A 17,051-nucleotide genomic window follows, 5' to 3' on the forward strand; every position below is an offset into this window, starting at 1 on the left:
AGCACGCTGTCCCTAACCGGTGAATAAACTGCTTTACGTTGCCCGCTTGAATGAGCTTGTGTGGACATTAGACGTGTGGTTAGCTTGGGTACGTGTGTTATCCTGGTTTACTAACACCTGGTGAGCTAACTTGTTACTAAACTGTTTTACTAATCAGACTTTTGTGATTACGCCAGTGTCCTTTGCCTCGTGTGCACAAAGCATTGTAATTGTTAGTGCTGTAATTGTAATTCACGCAGTACCAACTAACCTGTTGGAGCTGTTTCATGTTCATTTAAGGTAGCTCAGTTGTAGTATTGGATCGGGATTGACCCCAGTCTGTCTCCTAACTCCTCCTCTGTGTGTCCACCCGTCTTCAGGAGTAAATCGATGAGTGACATAACGGTGGACCCAGCCAGTCTAAGACAAGTGCGCTACGAGGAGCTGCAGAAATTCCGTGAGCAGGTGAAGGAGAGCGAAGACCAGTGGCAGGATGTGAGTATTGCATGCACAGCCACCCACACACACACTCAAGTAGCACTGCTGTCCTTAGGGTGCAGGGCTTGTAGTAACTACAAGAGATAAATAAAAAACAAACAAAACACGGGGTCATCCCTATGTAAAAACACTGAAATGCACATGCTAGAGATTAGACATCTATTATCCATATTATGGAGTTCATGGATGATGTTGTGAGAGCTGTTTTTCGAGTTCGTTCTGTGCCTGTGGCCACTTGAAAAAGGAGAGCTGTTTCTAGTTGTGAAAAGAAAGGACCGGAGAGGACAAACACTGGTGTCAGACCCACACAGGCCTCTAGCTAGGGCATGGGCTGGTTGAGGATCTGGAGAAAATGTGCAGTAAGATCAATAAACATTATGTAATAACTGAATGGTGACACCAATCACCAAGACTCAGTGAGTTGTAATGATGACCAAGAGATGTCATTGCATTGAGGAACCCTGCTGAACTCACATTATCAGGTAAATTAGTTTTCATTTTCACAAACATGTGAGTTAATATCCACCTGTTGGTAGTTGAATAGCTGTGTGTGTGTGTATGTGTGTGTGTGTGTGTTCGCTAGTGGTATTGCACTGTTTGCAGTGCAAAGTGACGGATTCTTAAAGCAGCATTTAGGTCACACATGGACCCCAATGCACAAGAGACCTGAGCTGGGAGGAGCCAAACACACACAAATAGGACACCTTCAAATGTATTGCTCTCTCTCTCTCTCTCTCTCTCTCTCTCTCTCTCTCTCTCTCTCTCTCTCTCTCTCTCTCTCTCTCTCTCTCTCTCTCTTTTCTACTCCACCTACTTCATTCTGCAATTGACCATCCAGTGTTCCAGAATCCCCCCTTTCCTCCATGTTACACATGGACAAAGTTGAGAGGAGTTTTTAAGATGGCTGCCTCTCTGGTTGACCTTGGCTGGTTTCTCCGCAGGACCTCACCAAATGGAAGAACCGCCGGCGTAGCGTGAACTCTGACATCGTGAAGAAGAAGGAGGAGAGAGAGGAGGTCGAGCAGTCCACCCTGACTGGGGGCAGCAGCAGGAGGTCCAAGACCTTCAGAGAGATGCAGGAGGAGAGGTGAGGAGGACTCACACACACATGCAGTGTTAGTCAGGAAGCACCTGGTCTGCTTCTAGCAAAAGGCGCAGTCATCTGTCTAGCCTATTTACCACATCTGTAGGTGAGGACACACACTCACAGATATTCACTTCCTTTTATTGACGTGGTGTTTGAATGACACCGACAACGTTTTTATCCCCAGTGCCAATTTCCTTGCTTGCAGAGCACACCTGATAAACCTTGGTATATTGTAATCAACACATGATACCTTTCAGTCACACTTACGGCAAGAGGATTAGCACATTTACTTATTCTTTTCGTTCATATATATTGATGTATATATTAGCTGCTCCAGCGAATACCTGTCAATGAGGATGTGGCTTTGTACAGCAGCTTGGTGAGAGTCAGACTAGCGAGGCCAGATTACTGGTGACCCGCCTGGGAATGATCTCCAAGTCTCTCTAATTGTCTCTTTTGTCAGTGTGAAAATGTAATGTAATAGTGGCTTGGATCCTGCCTCCCCCCCCCCCCCCCCCCCCCCTCTTTCTTTTGCCTTTCTTTCATTTTCTGTGCCTTCCCTCTTTCCTCCTACCCCTTTCAACGTGCGGTCCCTGCTCCCCTGTCTTCTTTCTTTCTGTCTGTTTCCCTCCACTCTGCCTTCACCCCCCCCCCCCCCGCTCCTGTCACTGCTTTTTAACCTCTCCCCCTCTCGCGTCCTTTATCTTGCTTTGATTCCTCTCTCTTCCGACCTCCTTTTTTTAAAATCTCTACGCCTCCTTCTGTACCATCCCTCACTCTTCTCCCATCCCACCCCCCCATCTCTCTCTCTTCCTCACCCTTCCATTCACCCCCCCCCCCTCCACCCAGGGAGAACCGGGACACCAAGAGCTCTCTCAGCAGTCGTCTCAGCTCCCTGACCTCTCTGGACCAGGACGTGTTTGAGGAGCCGGCCCCTGTTCCTCGGACCCGCACCCTCCCCACCAGGAGCTACACCATCGACACCCCGTACTCAGCCGAGGACCGCCCCGCTGCGCGCTCCGTGCCCCCTCTGAGGGAGGACCGTCCGTCCGCTGGGCCGGAGCCCGACAGGGCCATCTTGGCCCCCACTGTGCCCAAGGGGCTCACGGGGGACCGTCCTACCGCCAGCAGCCGGAGCTCCATCTTTCCACCTTCCAAGCCCCCAGCCACTATGGAGATTAGCAGCAGCCCAGTCGACACGGAGGAGGACGCCTCTGCCCCGACCCCCAGCCTTCTGATCAAGGCACCCGCGTCCAGGCTCCCCTGGGCGGGCAGGCAGGCCAAGGAGACCCCCTCTTTTCGCCCCCTGGATGAGCCGCCCCAGCCTGGCTCCAGCATGCCTCCCGGGATGTCTCGGGTTTCCGCCTCTCTCCCCAGGAGTTACCAGAGATCGGATAGCGCCCGCCTCACCTCAGTCGTCACGGCCCGGCCCTTCGGGACGCAGTCCACCCGGATCGCTTCCCTGCCCCGAGCCTTCACCGTGAGTACCAGGTCCCACCGCCGGCTCTGCCTGTCTGTCTCTCTGTCTTTCTGCATATCTGTAGGACAATCAGGCAGGCTATCTGCCTATCTGTCTCCTATCTGCTAATTAGTGAAGATGGTGTCTATTACAACATTGAGCTTATCTGGGTTTTTATAAGGAACCACTGCTGTCACAACTCTCCTGCGTGCAGTACGTGTCTCCGATAAAACTAGGTAGTTGAAGGTTGTCTAGAGGCCAGGAAAGGAGGCCAGCCTGCTGTTACTCTGCTCCTTTGGACAGCAGAGTACTGTTCAGTTCCTGGAGTTCAGCGTAGTCACCTCACAGACTCATCCCGAGTGAATAATGAATGAATCCGATGTGTTTTTATACTACTTGCTATTCACTACAGAAAGCTGCTGGTCCCGGCCTGCACTTACTGTCTAGTGCCGTTGCCGTAGAGTGTGACGGGGTCAAATTGAAGCTTATTATCGAGGCGCTCGTTCGTGGCTAAGTGTGTGTTCCATGGTCAGAGTGTGAAGTGGGTAAAGTCTAGACATTGCGAGGTTACATCATCAACTTTACACTGCAGCCAGACGATTGCAGCTACTCAAGACTTTTCCCCCAGTAATGCTTTTTTTACTCTAAAACTCTCACTGACTTGTAACATAGAGGGAACGAGTTCCATTGTATAGAGCGCTAAATGAAAGCGAGATAGAATTGAAGCGAATCAAAGAGCGACGCGGACGTTTCCCGCGAGCCTGTCTGTCACGCAGCCACGCCTCGTCCCATCCCGCCTCTCCCTCCCCCAGATGGACGAGTCTTCGAGGCGCGCCAACGGCGAGCCGGAGACCGCCAGCAAGCCTCCGCCCTCCATCCCCGTCCTGGGCCGCTACGGCCAAGCCATGACCTTTGAGGACGAGGCCCGCTCCAGCTCAGCCCAGAGCAGCAACGAGGAGGAGGAGGAGGAGAAGGAGGAGGAGGAGGAGGAGGAGAGGAGTGGGACCCCCACACCGAGTGTTTCCCCCGTGGTTCCCCAGATCAACAAGGACCCCTCCGGCCCCCAGACCAAGGCCGTGTCTCCCACTCCAGTCCCAGTCAGCCCCACACCCCCCAAGGACACCAACCAGGTACTGTGTCGTTGTCGTCATTCACTCACACGCAACCTGGAGTCAAGATGGGGCGCGCGGCCAGAATGGGATCATGATTTATGGAGCTTTGGCATCAAAAGCCGCCATTGACCGGAGCATTGTGCGAGTGGTTTGTCCACGGCACGGTAAAACCTACCTAGTTGTCGTAGCAGTGGTAGTAAGCTCTTGTAGCTTTCCCATGGTGTATACAGTCCAGCCCTACCCTGCCTGGAGGATCCACACCAGGCCCTTTGTCTGACAGCCATGAATGATTAATACAACAGAACAAAGCTTCTCCATTCCTTAGCTCAGGAGCGGGACCAACCAGACCTGCGCACACACACACACACACGGTTCACCCAGCGTGTCCACGATGGAAAACACTAGAGCTAGGATTACACACACCGCTACATAGTGGAGGAATGTCACTAGAGTGGGACGAACCATGATAGAAATCTAGATGTGTGCGTCTCTGTGTTTATAGGAGAGTTTCTGCGACATGCGCATCAGTCTGAACCAGAAGCCCAACAGCAGCAGAGACTTTGGTTTCCATGCCGACTGGGACTCCACTGGAGCCCACATCACATCCATCCAGACAGGTAACGGCCTCATCCATCCATCCTCCGATAATCCTCACCCAGTCATCCCCCGTCAGTCCATTCAGTCTCATTTGGAACTCCTCATCCACACCAAGCTATAACAGAGGCCCTGGGTCCATCTTGCAGGATTATGTGTTCGGTATAGCAGCCCTCATATCTCTCTCCAAAGGAGCCAGCAGCAGTGTAGAATATGTTGGCCCAATGTAGGACAGCTTTTATCTGGGTCACATCTGCTGGGCCTTAGCCTTTTCTCTCTTTCTATCTATGTCACTCTCTCTTTCTCTCTCTCTCTCTCTCTCTCTCTCTCTCTCTCTCTCTCTCTCTCTCTCTCTCTCTCGCTGTTTCCATCTTGATTTCTTTCTCTCTCTCCTACTGTGTGTATCCACACTGGACTGCAGAAGTACACCCGTCCAATGTATCCACTTTGCGGGAGGTATCCTGGTGTAAAAGTCACCGACACGTTCTGTTGGCCAGTCAACTTTGTCCGCCTGGTTGACCATCTCCCCGCACGGCGTCTGCTTGCTCCACCTCTCGGCCTACCTTGACCCCTGACCCCTGACCCCCCCCCCCCCTGGCTGCCCTCTGTGCTCCCCAGGCAGCCCAGCGGAGCAGTGCCAGCTGCAGGTGGGCGACGAGGTGCTGGCGGTGAGCGGCCACAAGGTGTCAGACATGAGCTACCCTGATTGGAAGGGCAGCCTGGAGGACGCCCTGCAGCAGGGCAGCCTGGTGTTGGACCTACGACGCCACGGCAAGAACCGTGAGTAGGGGGGGCAAGTGTGTGTGTGTGAGACGGAGAGAGAGACAGAGACAGAGAGAGAGAGAGACAGAGACAGAGAGAGAGCGACAGAGAGAGAGACACAGAGAGAGAGAGAGAGAGAGAGAGAGACACAGAGAGAGAGAGAGAGGGGGGGGGGTAGGGTGTGTGTGTTGGGGGAAGAAACAGGGAGGGAGAAATGAAAGATTGAGAGTCACTTAAATGTTGTTTGTCAAGAGTGCCAGTTTTGTTTATCGTTGCCAGCTTGTTAAGATGTTCTGACACCTTTGGATTGGTTGGTAAACTGTTGTGGAATTGGTACCTAATGGCCCCAAGACAGTTTAATGACCAACTGAATATCTCTCCCAAGTTGTTTTCTCTCTCCTGGGATGATATGGGAGTCCAGTAGCTATTCTGTATCTCTGTGATGCCTCTCTTTCATTCTCTTCCCATCTCTTTTCTATATTCTCTTAATTCATGCCTCTGTTTGTCTGTACATGCACTGTGGATCTGTATGTCTTTTCCTCTGTGTGTGTCTGTTCCTCTGTGTGTCTGTTCAATTGTGTGTGTGTGTGTGTGTGTGTGTGTCTGTTCTTCTCTGTGTGTGTCTATTCCTCTGTGTGTGTGTGTGTTCCTCTATGCGTCTGTTCCTCTGCGTGTCTGTTCAGTTGTGTGTGTGTGTGTGTGTGTGTCTGTTCTTCTCTGTGTGTGTGTTCCTCTGTGTGTCTTTCTGGGGAGTGTACCACGTGGAGAACTAACCCAGGGTCACATAGTCCTTCAGCTCACCAACATTACCCAATGTTGTATCAATGCTACTTCACCAAAACACCAATTAATGCATTCATCCCTATTTACTCAGCAGTAAACTTGTCGGTACTTTTTAAGTTTGGAATAAATTGACCAAAAATAGTACCCAGCAACCTTGTGGACTAGAGGGTGAAGCTGTGGCATGTGTTTCAGCAAAAGTGTTTAGTCTTGCATGGCTGTGGAAGGTGGTTCCTCTGTCCTTCTCTGTCCTCTAGAGTAACAAACATAACCATAACCCCTCCTCATCTTCCGGCTTAACCACTCTACATCTATGCACTGCGGTCGTACAGAAGACATGTACTCTGCCTAATACTGTGCTCTCTCGCACACACTCAAACCACACGCATACAAAAAATGCCGTCTCTCTCGCTCTCCCCCTCTCTCTGTTCTCTTTTGGTCTCGAATTCTCTCTGCGCTCTCTCTCTTTACCTGCTCTCTCTCTCTCTCTCTCTGTCCCACACACACACACACCACTCTTTTGCCGTGCGTCCGGGACATGCAGACTGGGACAGAGACCATCCTTCCCTGCCGTTTAAAAGCCATAAGATCATCAATCTGACCAGTATGGATCATCCAACACTTGTAGGTGGCCCCGACCAAACCACCGTCAACACCACCAGTCTGGACTTCACCTCCTCCCCATCCACCCAGCACGCCAAGGAGGTCCCCAGCCACCCAGTCATTGTGAGCGACACTCGGTTATCTACAGATTCAAAGTGGTCAAGGAGGCCTTGGTTCTAGTGTGTGGTCGCCGTTCATTTGAATGCACCGCTCGTCTTCACTGAACTGTATACGCTCTGCCCCATCAGGACATGGCCTACAATGGAGTTAATGGCGGTTTCCGTGACCAACCAGTGACCCTGAGGAACAAAGGTAAAGAGCATTGCAAAATCCAAAAACTAACCTCAACAAGGCTGTCAGGTAGGGTACCTGACAGGGTGTTAGCTGTTAGGGAGCATAAAAAATAGGCTTTGGTTTTGATCTGGGTATTGAGGGTTGTGGTTTAGATGGTAGTGTGGACTGTCATATTTTTTTTAATAATATGTGAGACCTTTAATTCTTATTTCAAAGAATTGTGTGAAATGATCCTGATGGAACGTGTTTCCACTTCTGGAGTATTTGAAGTTGTAAGCTCTGTGAGAATTGTTCTATCCCTGTGTTAACCTCTCCTTCTCCTATCCTCTTGTCTTCACCTTCTTACACGTAGAGTCAGAACCCATTTCTTTGAAAAACTTAAAACGGAGATCAGAGTTTTTTGAACAAGGTAAAACCAATAAAAGAACCTCAACCGTGTCCAGGTGATTGGTGGAGGGATGCTATTGGCCTAATCTGTCTGTGCTTCCATCATCACTCTTTTCCAGCCTTTCCTGTTGCTGTATTCAAAAGATTGTCGTGTATACAAGTTTTCATCCCGATCCGGCTCCCTATAACAGTTTGTTGATGTGTGGGTCAAACCCCCCTCCCCTCCTCAGTGAGGTAAAGCAGATCAACGAACCGTGACACACGAGGAGGGTCGAGATGAGAACCTGTATGCACACGGCACATTACACATTACAGAGGCCGCTGGCCCCGGGCTGCCTCTGTCTGTCGGGTTCCGTGTACTGTACCAGTGTTGGAGTAACCCCTGTATGCTCTCTTCCTTCTTCTCCTCCTCCTCGCCTCTGCCACCCCCCCTCCCCCCCCTCCCCGCCCCCCCCCCCCCTCCCCCCAGGCTGCCTAGCTCCAAGCGTCAGTGCTCTGGTCTATCTCTGTGGTAAACTTGTGGCTGAACTTGTGCTGTGATCTGTGACACCTCTCTTCAGCGGCTGGGCCCTGGCTCTCTGACATGTAGCCCCCTGAAGCACATAGTCCCCTCTCAGATGCATGAGACAGCAGCTGAGAATACTGTCATCCCCGTTGCTAGGCAGCCATTGAGCTGATAACGATGTTAAGGTCAATACATCCCAGTCCTTTTCAACAATGTAAATGAGTACAAAACCATTCTGAATAACATTATTGGTTATCATTATGAAGTCTTTGTCAATTCTGTATAGTGTCAAACACAGTCCTTATGGCTATGACGCCTAATGTAGAGGCACCGTCATTCAGAGGCCTGCCAGTATGTCAAGGACCATGCCAGATGAACCCCAAATCCCTGAATCTGTCTGAGGTGGTTGTTGTGTTGAGTGAGGTGTGTGACGTGGGTAGGCAAGGTGTCCAGGGTTCACACACCGGCTCCTCACCGTCCTCCTACGCATGCTGCACTCTCAAACTCCGCTCTGGTGTTGTGTTTGTCTGACTGCCTGCTGTTCTGCACGTGTGCGCTCTTGTGAATGCATCTATTTCACTTGTATGTTTGCATGTTGTGCCTACTTCTGTGTTGCCTATTGAATTATTTTGTCATGTCAGTGTGTGCATGCGTGTGTGCGTGTGTGTGCGTGTGTGTGTGTGTGCGTGCGTGTGTGTGTGTGCATGCGTGTGTGTGTCTGTGTGTGTGTGTGTGTGTGTGAACGACAGCTGTGTTTAAACCTGTCAGTCACTGATCTGTCCCTGAGATGAAGGTACATGCTGGCGCTGGTTTTGTTGACATCCTTCTGCTTTCTGTTCAAAGGAGGATCCGAGTCTGCAATATCCGATGTAAGTATCCAACTCCTGCTCGAGTAACTAGTCCTCAAAGTCCTATTTCCTGAAAAAGGTCAAACCTAGCTTAAAGAGCAGTGTTGTAATGTTAGCTTGTAAGACGACCCCCCGGGCCATATAGAGCCCCGTACTGAGAGTGACATGTTTATCATGTTCACCGCTGCTGCCGTCCAGCGCTATTAGCTCCCGACTGAACAATTACCCTCAAGTACAGGGCAGAGACATTCCTCAAACCCAGAGTCGTTCAGTATCACATCAAGGTTGTCTTCAGTGAAGCCGAGTCTGCTCACTTTAACAACGATGCGTGGGATCCCGTTTGACGGGAAAAATGTCTCATCCCGTCGAAGGCATTCCCGGTTGTGTATGTAATCGGGTGCGGATGTACACTTCTGTGATTGCATGGCATTCCTTTTCCTCCCCTCCTCCATCCAGCTGGCTGTTCCCTCCATCGCGCCGTCCTCCAGCCGCTGGTCCTGGGACCCAGAGGAGGAGCGCAGGAGGCAGGAGAAGTGGCAGAGGGAGCAGGAGGTCCTGCTGCAGGTACCGCTGCCAACGGACCTGGGGTCACACCCTCGCAAACCACAGCTCAAACCATTCAAGAAGGCCCACTGGCTATTTTTAAGTGGCTGTTCTTTTAATTAAGGCCTCCGATGAATGACATCTAATATCAATGACAAAATAATGCAAAAAGCGAAGAGAAGAAAATATGTCAAGCTATTTTCTCTACTTCCTGGGTGATAGACCTAAAAGGTCTAATGTCCTAACAAGGCACACACACACACACTCCTTGAAGTGTGTCTAGTTGTTTTAAATCTAGCAGATGGGCCCTGCCTGGAGCTGTCTATGTTTCATGCGTCACAGAGTCACATTGCCAACCCCACCACTGCGGTCTGAACATCTTCACACTGCTGCATGCCAAGATTCTAGCATAAGCTACAGAATAGTCTGTCAAACCTCTAATGTGTGTGTGCCTGTGTGTGTGTGGCTGTGTGTGTGTGTGTGCCTGTGTGTGCCTGTGTGTGTGTGTGCCTGTGTGTGTGTGCCTGTGTGTGTGCAGGAGAAGTATAAGCGAGACCAGGAGAAGCTGGAAGAGGAATGGCGTAGGGCCCAGCAAGAGGCTGTGAATCAGGGCAGCACACACCAGCAGGAGGTGAGAGGCACCCCTGCACACAGCACCCACACACACACACACAGCACCCACACGCACACACACAGCACCCACACACACACACACACACACACACACACATACACAGCACCCACACACACAGCACCCCCACACACAGCACCCACACACACATACACACACACACACACACAGCACCCACACACACACACACAGCACCCCCACACACAGCACCCACACACACAGCACACACACACACACACACAGCACCCACACACACAGCACCCCAACACACAGCACCCACACACACACACACAGCACCCACACGCACACACACAGCACCCACACACACACACACACACACACATACACAGCACCCACACACACAGCACCCCCACACACAGCACCCACACACACACACACACACACAGCACCCACACACACACACACAGCACCCCCACACACAGCACCCACACACACAGCACACACACACACACACACACAGCACACACACACACAGCACCCCCACACACAGCACCCACATACACACACACACACCCACACACACAGCACCCACACACACACTTCCACCAGACACCATGGCAACGCTCGGCACACACCCATATTTCCATTTCTAGGCCAGATGACAGCAGAATTGAGAATTGTCTTATATTATGGTACAGTGATGCTGAATTGAAAGGATGATTGACCTACTGTACATTATAAACCTGGAGGTCTGCCCCCAAGGCACTCGTTGGAAGTGATTGTTCAGGGGGCCACGATATCATTGTATAATGTAATCTGTCCCCATCTGTGCTAGGATTGAATTTACTTGAGATGTGTCAAGGATATTTCCACATTTCAACCTCCAGCCAGAGAGAGAGCTGGATATCACGCCATGAAATCACATTGACAAGACTGTCAAGATGTGTTTCACACTTCCAATCCACCTTTTTCTGTCTTACTTTCCTCTCTCTCTCTCTCCCTCCCCTCCATCTCCCTCTGTCCCTCACTCTCCTCCCCCCTGGTCTTCTCCTCTCCTGGTGCCCCCATTCTCCCTTGTTCTCCCCTCTCGCTCCCGTCCCCTGGTCTCTCTACCTTTACCTCTCTCCTTCCTCTTCCTCCCCTCTAGGCACAGATGAGTCTGGAGGTGGAGAACAGCAGGAGCATCAGCCCTCACTCTCCCCTCTCCCCCCTCAGCCAGACGACTCCCCCCTGGGAGGAGCCGGAGGAAGCTCGGGCTCTGGAGGAGGAGAGGAGCAGGCTGGAGGAGCAGGAGCGGAGGAGGCAGGAGGAGGAGAGGAGGAAGAGGGAGGCAGAGGAGAGAGAGCTTGAGCGCCTGCAGGAGGAAAGGAAGAGACGAGAACAGGGGGAGGAGGAGGAGAGGAGGAGGAGGGAGGAGGAGGAGCTGAGGTGGCAGAGGAAGAGGCAGGAGGAGAGGGAGGAGGAGAGGAGGCGTCAGGAGGAACAGCAGCGTAAAGACAGGGAGCGGGACCAGGAGAACCAGAGGTCAGCGTGACACCATTCGTTTCAGCAGAGACTCACCCTGTCAATCACTGTCGACACTTCTAACCTATCTACTCATAGTAGTCTTTCATCTCTTAACTGAAACAGACCCAGTTGACTGTGTCGCAGTATGTAACACTCACAATTGGTCTGTCTGCTTGCATGGATTGCCTGTGTGTCTTACCTGCTTGCCTTCACTAATGTCTAATACTGTCTGTGTGCCTGTCTTGTCTGCATCATGTGCTTGTCTGCATCCTGTTCTGGCTGCATCACAGGGGAGGTGACTCCTATGGCTATGCCCAGGTCCAGCCTGAGCTGTCCATGACTGACAGGTCAGTCTGTGTGTGTGTGTGTGTGTTTCTATTCATTCTGTCACTGTTTGTCCTTCTAAACCACTCAAATGAAGTAACCGTAACCCCAACATGCATAGCAAATGCTCTTTCATAGAGTCTATCATTTAGATAAAGATTGCACTGTGTATATGTCTATATACAGAAAATGTAATATGTGTATGGGTATTCAATTTAATTTGCATACATAAATTGTGATGATCCATGATTAAAGGAGTCAGTGTTTGTGACGTTGACAGGGTGAAGTCCAAATCTACACCCCACCTGGACGAAATGGACCACGCCGATTCTAGAGGTCAGCATGTTTCTATAACAACATCAATGACTACCCTTCCTCTACTGTGATCCATTGTAAAGAGAGAGAGAGAGACAGAGAGAGAGAGAGAGAGAGAGAGAAAGAGAGAGACAGAGAGAGAGAGAGAGAGAGAGACAGAGAGAGAGAGAGACAGAGAGAGAGAGAGAGACAGAGAGAGACAGAGAGAGAGAGAGAGAGAGAGAGAGAGAGAGAGAGAGAGAGAGAGAGAGAGAGAGAGAAAGACAGAGAGAGAGAGAGAGAGAGAGAGAGAGAGAGAGACAGAGAGAGAGACAGAGAGACAGAGAGAGAGAGAGAGAGAGAGAGAGAGAGAGAGAGAGAGAGAGAGAGAGAGAGAGAGAAAGAAAGAAAAGGCATGAGTGTGAAAGAGAGAGGCCCGTGTTGGCTATGGCGCCGTGCGAGTGCGTGTGTGTAGACCGGTAACGTAGCTCAGCGTTGAAGAGTGTGTTGGTGTCGGGGCTTGTCCCAGGCCGCTCCGGCCGCCCGGGGGGCATGGCCCAGAGGCTGCTGGAGGAGGAGCTGAGGCGCCAGCAGGACAGGAGGGCCCAGGGCCAGAGGGCCGCGTCCCAGCTGGAGCTGGAGAGGAGGGACATCCTCAACGCCATGAGATACAGGGAGCCAGAGAGAGGTTGGCTCCGGCCCCCCCTGGGGCTCCCGAGACCCCCCGCAACCCCGTCCCCCCCCTCCCCCCTCCTCCCCTTCTTGGTCAATACAGGACCCGTCGACCAATCAATCAGTCAGCCCGCTATGCCGTTTGTCAAATTGACCTGTGGGCTGTGTCGTGATTGAACCTGGATGGATCAATGGTTCGATCCAAGCGGTCACTCTCCCTTTCAATGAATAGGCTCCCCTTCTAATCAGTCGCCTAATCTATTTGTCAATTGACGTGCTCCGAATGATGTATTTCTAAATTGAAAGTGACCAACAAAGTCCACCTATTCTTCTTCACTCCAAATCTAATCTCTCATCTCTGCATCCAGAGGCTCCAACACAGGAAACGATTTAACATCCTCTCTTCTCATCTTCTCATTGGCCACAGCAACTGTCACATCTGTTTCATTGGCATTTTCCTCTTCTCTCATTGGCTGTAGTGACCAGCAGTGGGCTGGCTGAGGCCTCATGGGGGAAGAAAGGGGACAACCAGTCTCAGGCGGAGGCCGAGCGACAGCAGATCCTGCGGGAGATGAAAAAGAAGACCCAGCTCCTGACTGACAACAGCTGGATCCGCCAGAGATCCACCAGCACCACCACCAGCAAGGAGCCTATTGACCTGGCTGGCCCCATCCGCAGGTACACTTCCTGGGGTACAGCCAAATCACTGCTGGCATGTGAGGTCTAAGTGGGATTAGGGGAACTGTTTGTTCCAGAGATAAATTGCTCTAAGATGGTTGGATAGCAGAGATACCTCAAGTTTGGAGCTCCGATATCCTCAGATATCCTGGTTTGTGAATGTTGAGTTCAGATGAGAAGATGAAAAGTTCAGTTCAAATGAGAATTTAGTCCCCATTTTTTAAGTGTCTTTTAAATCAACCTAGCACTCATATCTACGCTGTTTTGACTCCTCAGAGGCGATTCCCTGGACAACCTGGACGCGCCCCGCTCCTCCTGGCGCTCCTCATGGACCCCAGGAAGCACCTCCTCATGGGCCCCAGGAAGCACCTCCTCCATCCCCAACTACAGCCGGCCCCACTCCGCCATGTCGGCCAGTGGCGGAGGAGCGGGGGCTGGGGGCTGGGCTCGCCCCGGGTCAACCACCTTGCCCTCTTCCTACTCCATGAGCTCCCTGCGTGTGGGCGGGGGGAACCCCTCGTCCTCCTGGTCCCAGCGCTCCTCCTCCCCCACCTCCCCCTCCCCCGCCACGTCTCCCGAGCCCCCGGCTGAGCATCACCCGCCCTCCCAGCAGCAACGCAGCAGGTAACGTCCAATCACAGGACAGGGATGCTTGTGCCAACACATAAAGACATCAAAATGGAGTTGTGACAAGTTGACCCCTGATCGTGTTTTGTGGGTCTAATGCAGGTAGAGTTAGGGTTAGGTTTACATTTCCATTTAGTCTGTTAGCGGACGCTTTTATCCAAAGTGACTTCCAAGAGAGGGCTTTACAAAAAGGGCATAGGTCAATGATCATAAACAACGGGATAGCCCCAAACACATTGCGGGTAGCCAAAACATGAAGGATACATTGTGAAAAGCAAATAAGTGCCAATGGGAACTTATGGGGTTTGGGGCAAAGAGACTCCAAACCATCCAGCTGTGCTCCTGCTGCCTCGACTACTGCTGTTACATTTAAAACACGAGCTTCATGCATTTAACCAATGAAAAAGGTTATCCTCCAGGCAATGCCTTATTACCAATAGTGGTGTGTTTGTGTGTATGTGTGTGTGCGTGGAGGGTGTGTGTGTGTGTGTGTGTGTGCATAGAGCGCGCGTGTGCATGCGTACAGCAGTTGTGTGTGAGGCTGTCTAGTCACCAAGTCTACATTCTGTAACCCAGGTCAGTGAGTGGCAAGAAAATCTGTACGTTGTGTGACTCGCCGCTGGGCAAGGGAGCAGCCATGATCATCGAGTCCCTGGGGCTCTGTTATCATTTGGGCTGCTTTAAGGTGAGAGGTCATGGGTCATACCAGACTGTCCTGTCGTTGATTGGAGACTTGGCATCCTTCGTGGCCTGTCCCTTCCAAACTAATCGTGGCTGACTGCCACAATGCTAACATAGTCCTCCATCACTGTACTAACCTGAGAGTGGTTCTCTGTCAAATCTGATTCAGAATAACTCTGCTAATGTCTAACAACACTTTTGCGATTGTTCTTGAAACTAACATTTGTACATTTGTGCCAAAACAATCAAACTGATCAATGTAGTCTATCTATCTAATCAATATAGTCTAATACCTTGTTGCTTTCCGACATGTGGTACATGCTTGAATTGGATTTGCTCTTCCATCTTGGGGTTGGAACTTTCTCTTTGTGCTTCCTGCCTGTCAAGACTTGAGCTGTCAACGTTTCTCATTCAATTGGTCCCCCTGCCTGTCAATCAGCACCTGATGTTTACCCACTGGCTCCCCCCATGTGTATACCTCGTACCCCCCTGCCTACCCTCCCAACTGCTGCTCAGGTCTGTCCCAGGGGAGAGGGGCTGAATAGTAGTACCAGGATCTAACAGAGCCTTTTTTTTCCCTCTCCCCCTACTCCGACAATCCTTTCCTGTACCCCCCCCCCCCCCTCACCCCACCGTCCCTTCTGTCCCACCTGACCACTTTAGTGTATTGACTGTCTGTGCGACCTGGGAGGATCGGAAGCAGGGGCAGAGGTCAGAATACGCAACAAACAACTCTACTGTAACTCCTGCTATGTGCGCTTCAAAAGTGAGTATGCATTCGTGTCCATTTTGGACTACATATACCATACATCCATGGACTGTCTGGGCTGAGGAGGTGTTGATAGTAACCGTGCCGACACCCTGGTTTGTCCTGCCCATGCAGCTGGACAGCCCACCTCCATGTGACCTCCCTGGGCTGCAGCTCATCCAGGAAGAGACCTGTCCTGATAACCCATAGTCACTGCTGCCATGGCAACAAGCCCGGCCACCTCTAGGAACTGAGCTGAGCGGCATACCTGCGTTGACAATAACAATGGCCCTAATTTCTTTAATGAAACGTATTCCTTGTTTTTACATTGTGTGTGACAGGGTGAGATTGATATCAAAGTTATCCAAGTTGACTTGTGTATAATATCAAAGTATTACAAATCTACTCGTATAAAGTATAAGGGACGTGCATGCACCGGCGAGTTTTAGTCAGCGTTTTAGAATGGAGCTGTAAACACATACGGATCCCATCAATAAGATTATTCATTGTAATCTCCCAGAGAGATCACTTATCATGTAGGGTCATGCAAGAATGGCTGGACAGTCCTGCTTCTTCTCACTCATCTGTCACTAGCTTCCTTTCTGCTGTCCAGTTCCACACTCTAGTCAGGTCGCCTATGTTAAACTATAAGATTATCTTGTAATTTTTATGAATGTGCCTTCTCGTTTGTGACTGGGGAAAAGATTGTAGATCAAATGAATTTAAGGATATTTAAATACTTGTGGTTGGTTGAAGAGCGCTTATTGTGGGAGTTGGTTTTTCTCATTAATAGAATGATGTCTTCATGTTTGAGCAGCAGTTGGTGTTGTTGTTGTTATTTTGCCAGAGAGGAAATCTATCATATATTTACCATATGGCGTAGAGGTAAATTTTGTTGAATAACATTTGTAAATAAAACAACCAAATTGTGACCCCATCTGTCTGAGTTTTTGTTAATGGCAAACATTTAATTTGACATTGTATGATACAAATCATAACATTTTAATGGCAGTCTCACTCTCCCACTTTCTGTCTGTCACTGTCCCTCTGTGTTCGTGTGATTCTCTCTTTGTCTCGATCTCTCTGTTCTGATAAGTGGAATTTCAATGGGCCTCAGACACCCTGCTTGCTTCACATTCTCCAAAGCCAATTTGTCGTGCACATTTCAAATCCAATGCATGTATTATACTTGATTATTCCACGATGGGCTCTCATTCCAGTTGTCTAAAGAAATATCTACATAAATATCAGATATTCACAAGAGCATGATGGAAGCTGTTCAGCTCTTCCCCCGCCTGTCTCTCTCTCTCGTGTTGAAAAGGATTATGAGTTGGAAGAGTGCTAGTGTTTTGGTCACGTTAATGTGTCAATATAAATCTGTCTGTGTTCATAGTTGTGTGTTTCTCCCATCACTCTCATTTGATTCCAGGTGTCCGTCTGTGATTGGCTCATCAGCATCATCCATCCTCATTACCGTG

General features: G+C 50.5%; 1 protein-coding gene across 7 annotated transcripts in view; it reads left to right on the forward strand.

Annotated features, from left to right (window-relative positions):
- The window catches only part of lmo7a (LIM domain 7a), a 51,225-nt gene extending 34,720 nt beyond the window's left edge, over nt 1-16,505 (forward strand). For 3 of the 7 annotated variants that reach the window (XM_084688540.1, XM_084688546.1, XM_084688544.1), the window contains 21 exons: nt 360-474; nt 1,419-1,564; nt 2,414-3,044; nt 3,836-4,153; nt 4,638-4,752; nt 5,348-5,509; nt 6,816-6,997; nt 7,123-7,186; nt 7,521-7,577; nt 8,904-8,929; nt 9,365-9,472; nt 9,990-10,082; nt 11,191-11,567; nt 11,840-11,896; nt 12,154-12,209; nt 12,697-12,855; nt 13,319-13,517; nt 13,794-14,141; nt 14,721-14,829; nt 15,489-15,591; nt 15,709-16,505. In XM_084688540.1, the coding sequence (XP_084544666.1) occupies nt 360-474; nt 1,419-1,564; nt 2,414-3,044; nt 3,836-4,153; nt 4,638-4,752; nt 5,348-5,509; nt 6,816-6,997; nt 7,123-7,186; nt 7,521-7,577; nt 8,904-8,929; nt 9,365-9,472; nt 9,990-10,082; nt 11,191-11,567; nt 11,840-11,896; nt 12,154-12,209; nt 12,697-12,855; nt 13,319-13,517; nt 13,794-14,141; nt 14,721-14,829; nt 15,489-15,591; nt 15,709-15,731 (3,448 nt within the window). In that variant the 3' untranslated portion in view covers nt 15,732-16,505. The remainder of the gene's footprint in view (nt 1-359; nt 475-1,418; nt 1,565-2,413; nt 3,045-3,835; nt 4,154-4,637; nt 4,753-5,347; nt 5,510-6,815; nt 6,998-7,122; nt 7,187-7,520; nt 7,578-8,903; nt 8,930-9,364; nt 9,473-9,989; nt 10,083-11,190; nt 11,568-11,839; nt 11,897-12,153; nt 12,210-12,696; nt 12,856-13,318; nt 13,518-13,793; nt 14,142-14,720; nt 14,830-15,488; nt 15,592-15,708) is intronic. The other 4 variants (XM_084688542.1, XM_084688543.1, XM_084688541.1 and 1 more) reach the window with 4 other exon arrangements.
- Nucleotides 16,506-17,051: the final 546 nt, after the last annotated feature.

The sequence above is a fragment of the Hypomesus nipponensis genome, chromosome 23, assembly GCF_054491055.1.
Source record: "Hypomesus nipponensis isolate SF chromosome 23, ASM5449105v1, whole genome shotgun sequence".
Lineage (NCBI taxonomy): Eukaryota > Metazoa > Chordata > Actinopteri > Osmeriformes > Osmeridae > Hypomesus > Hypomesus nipponensis.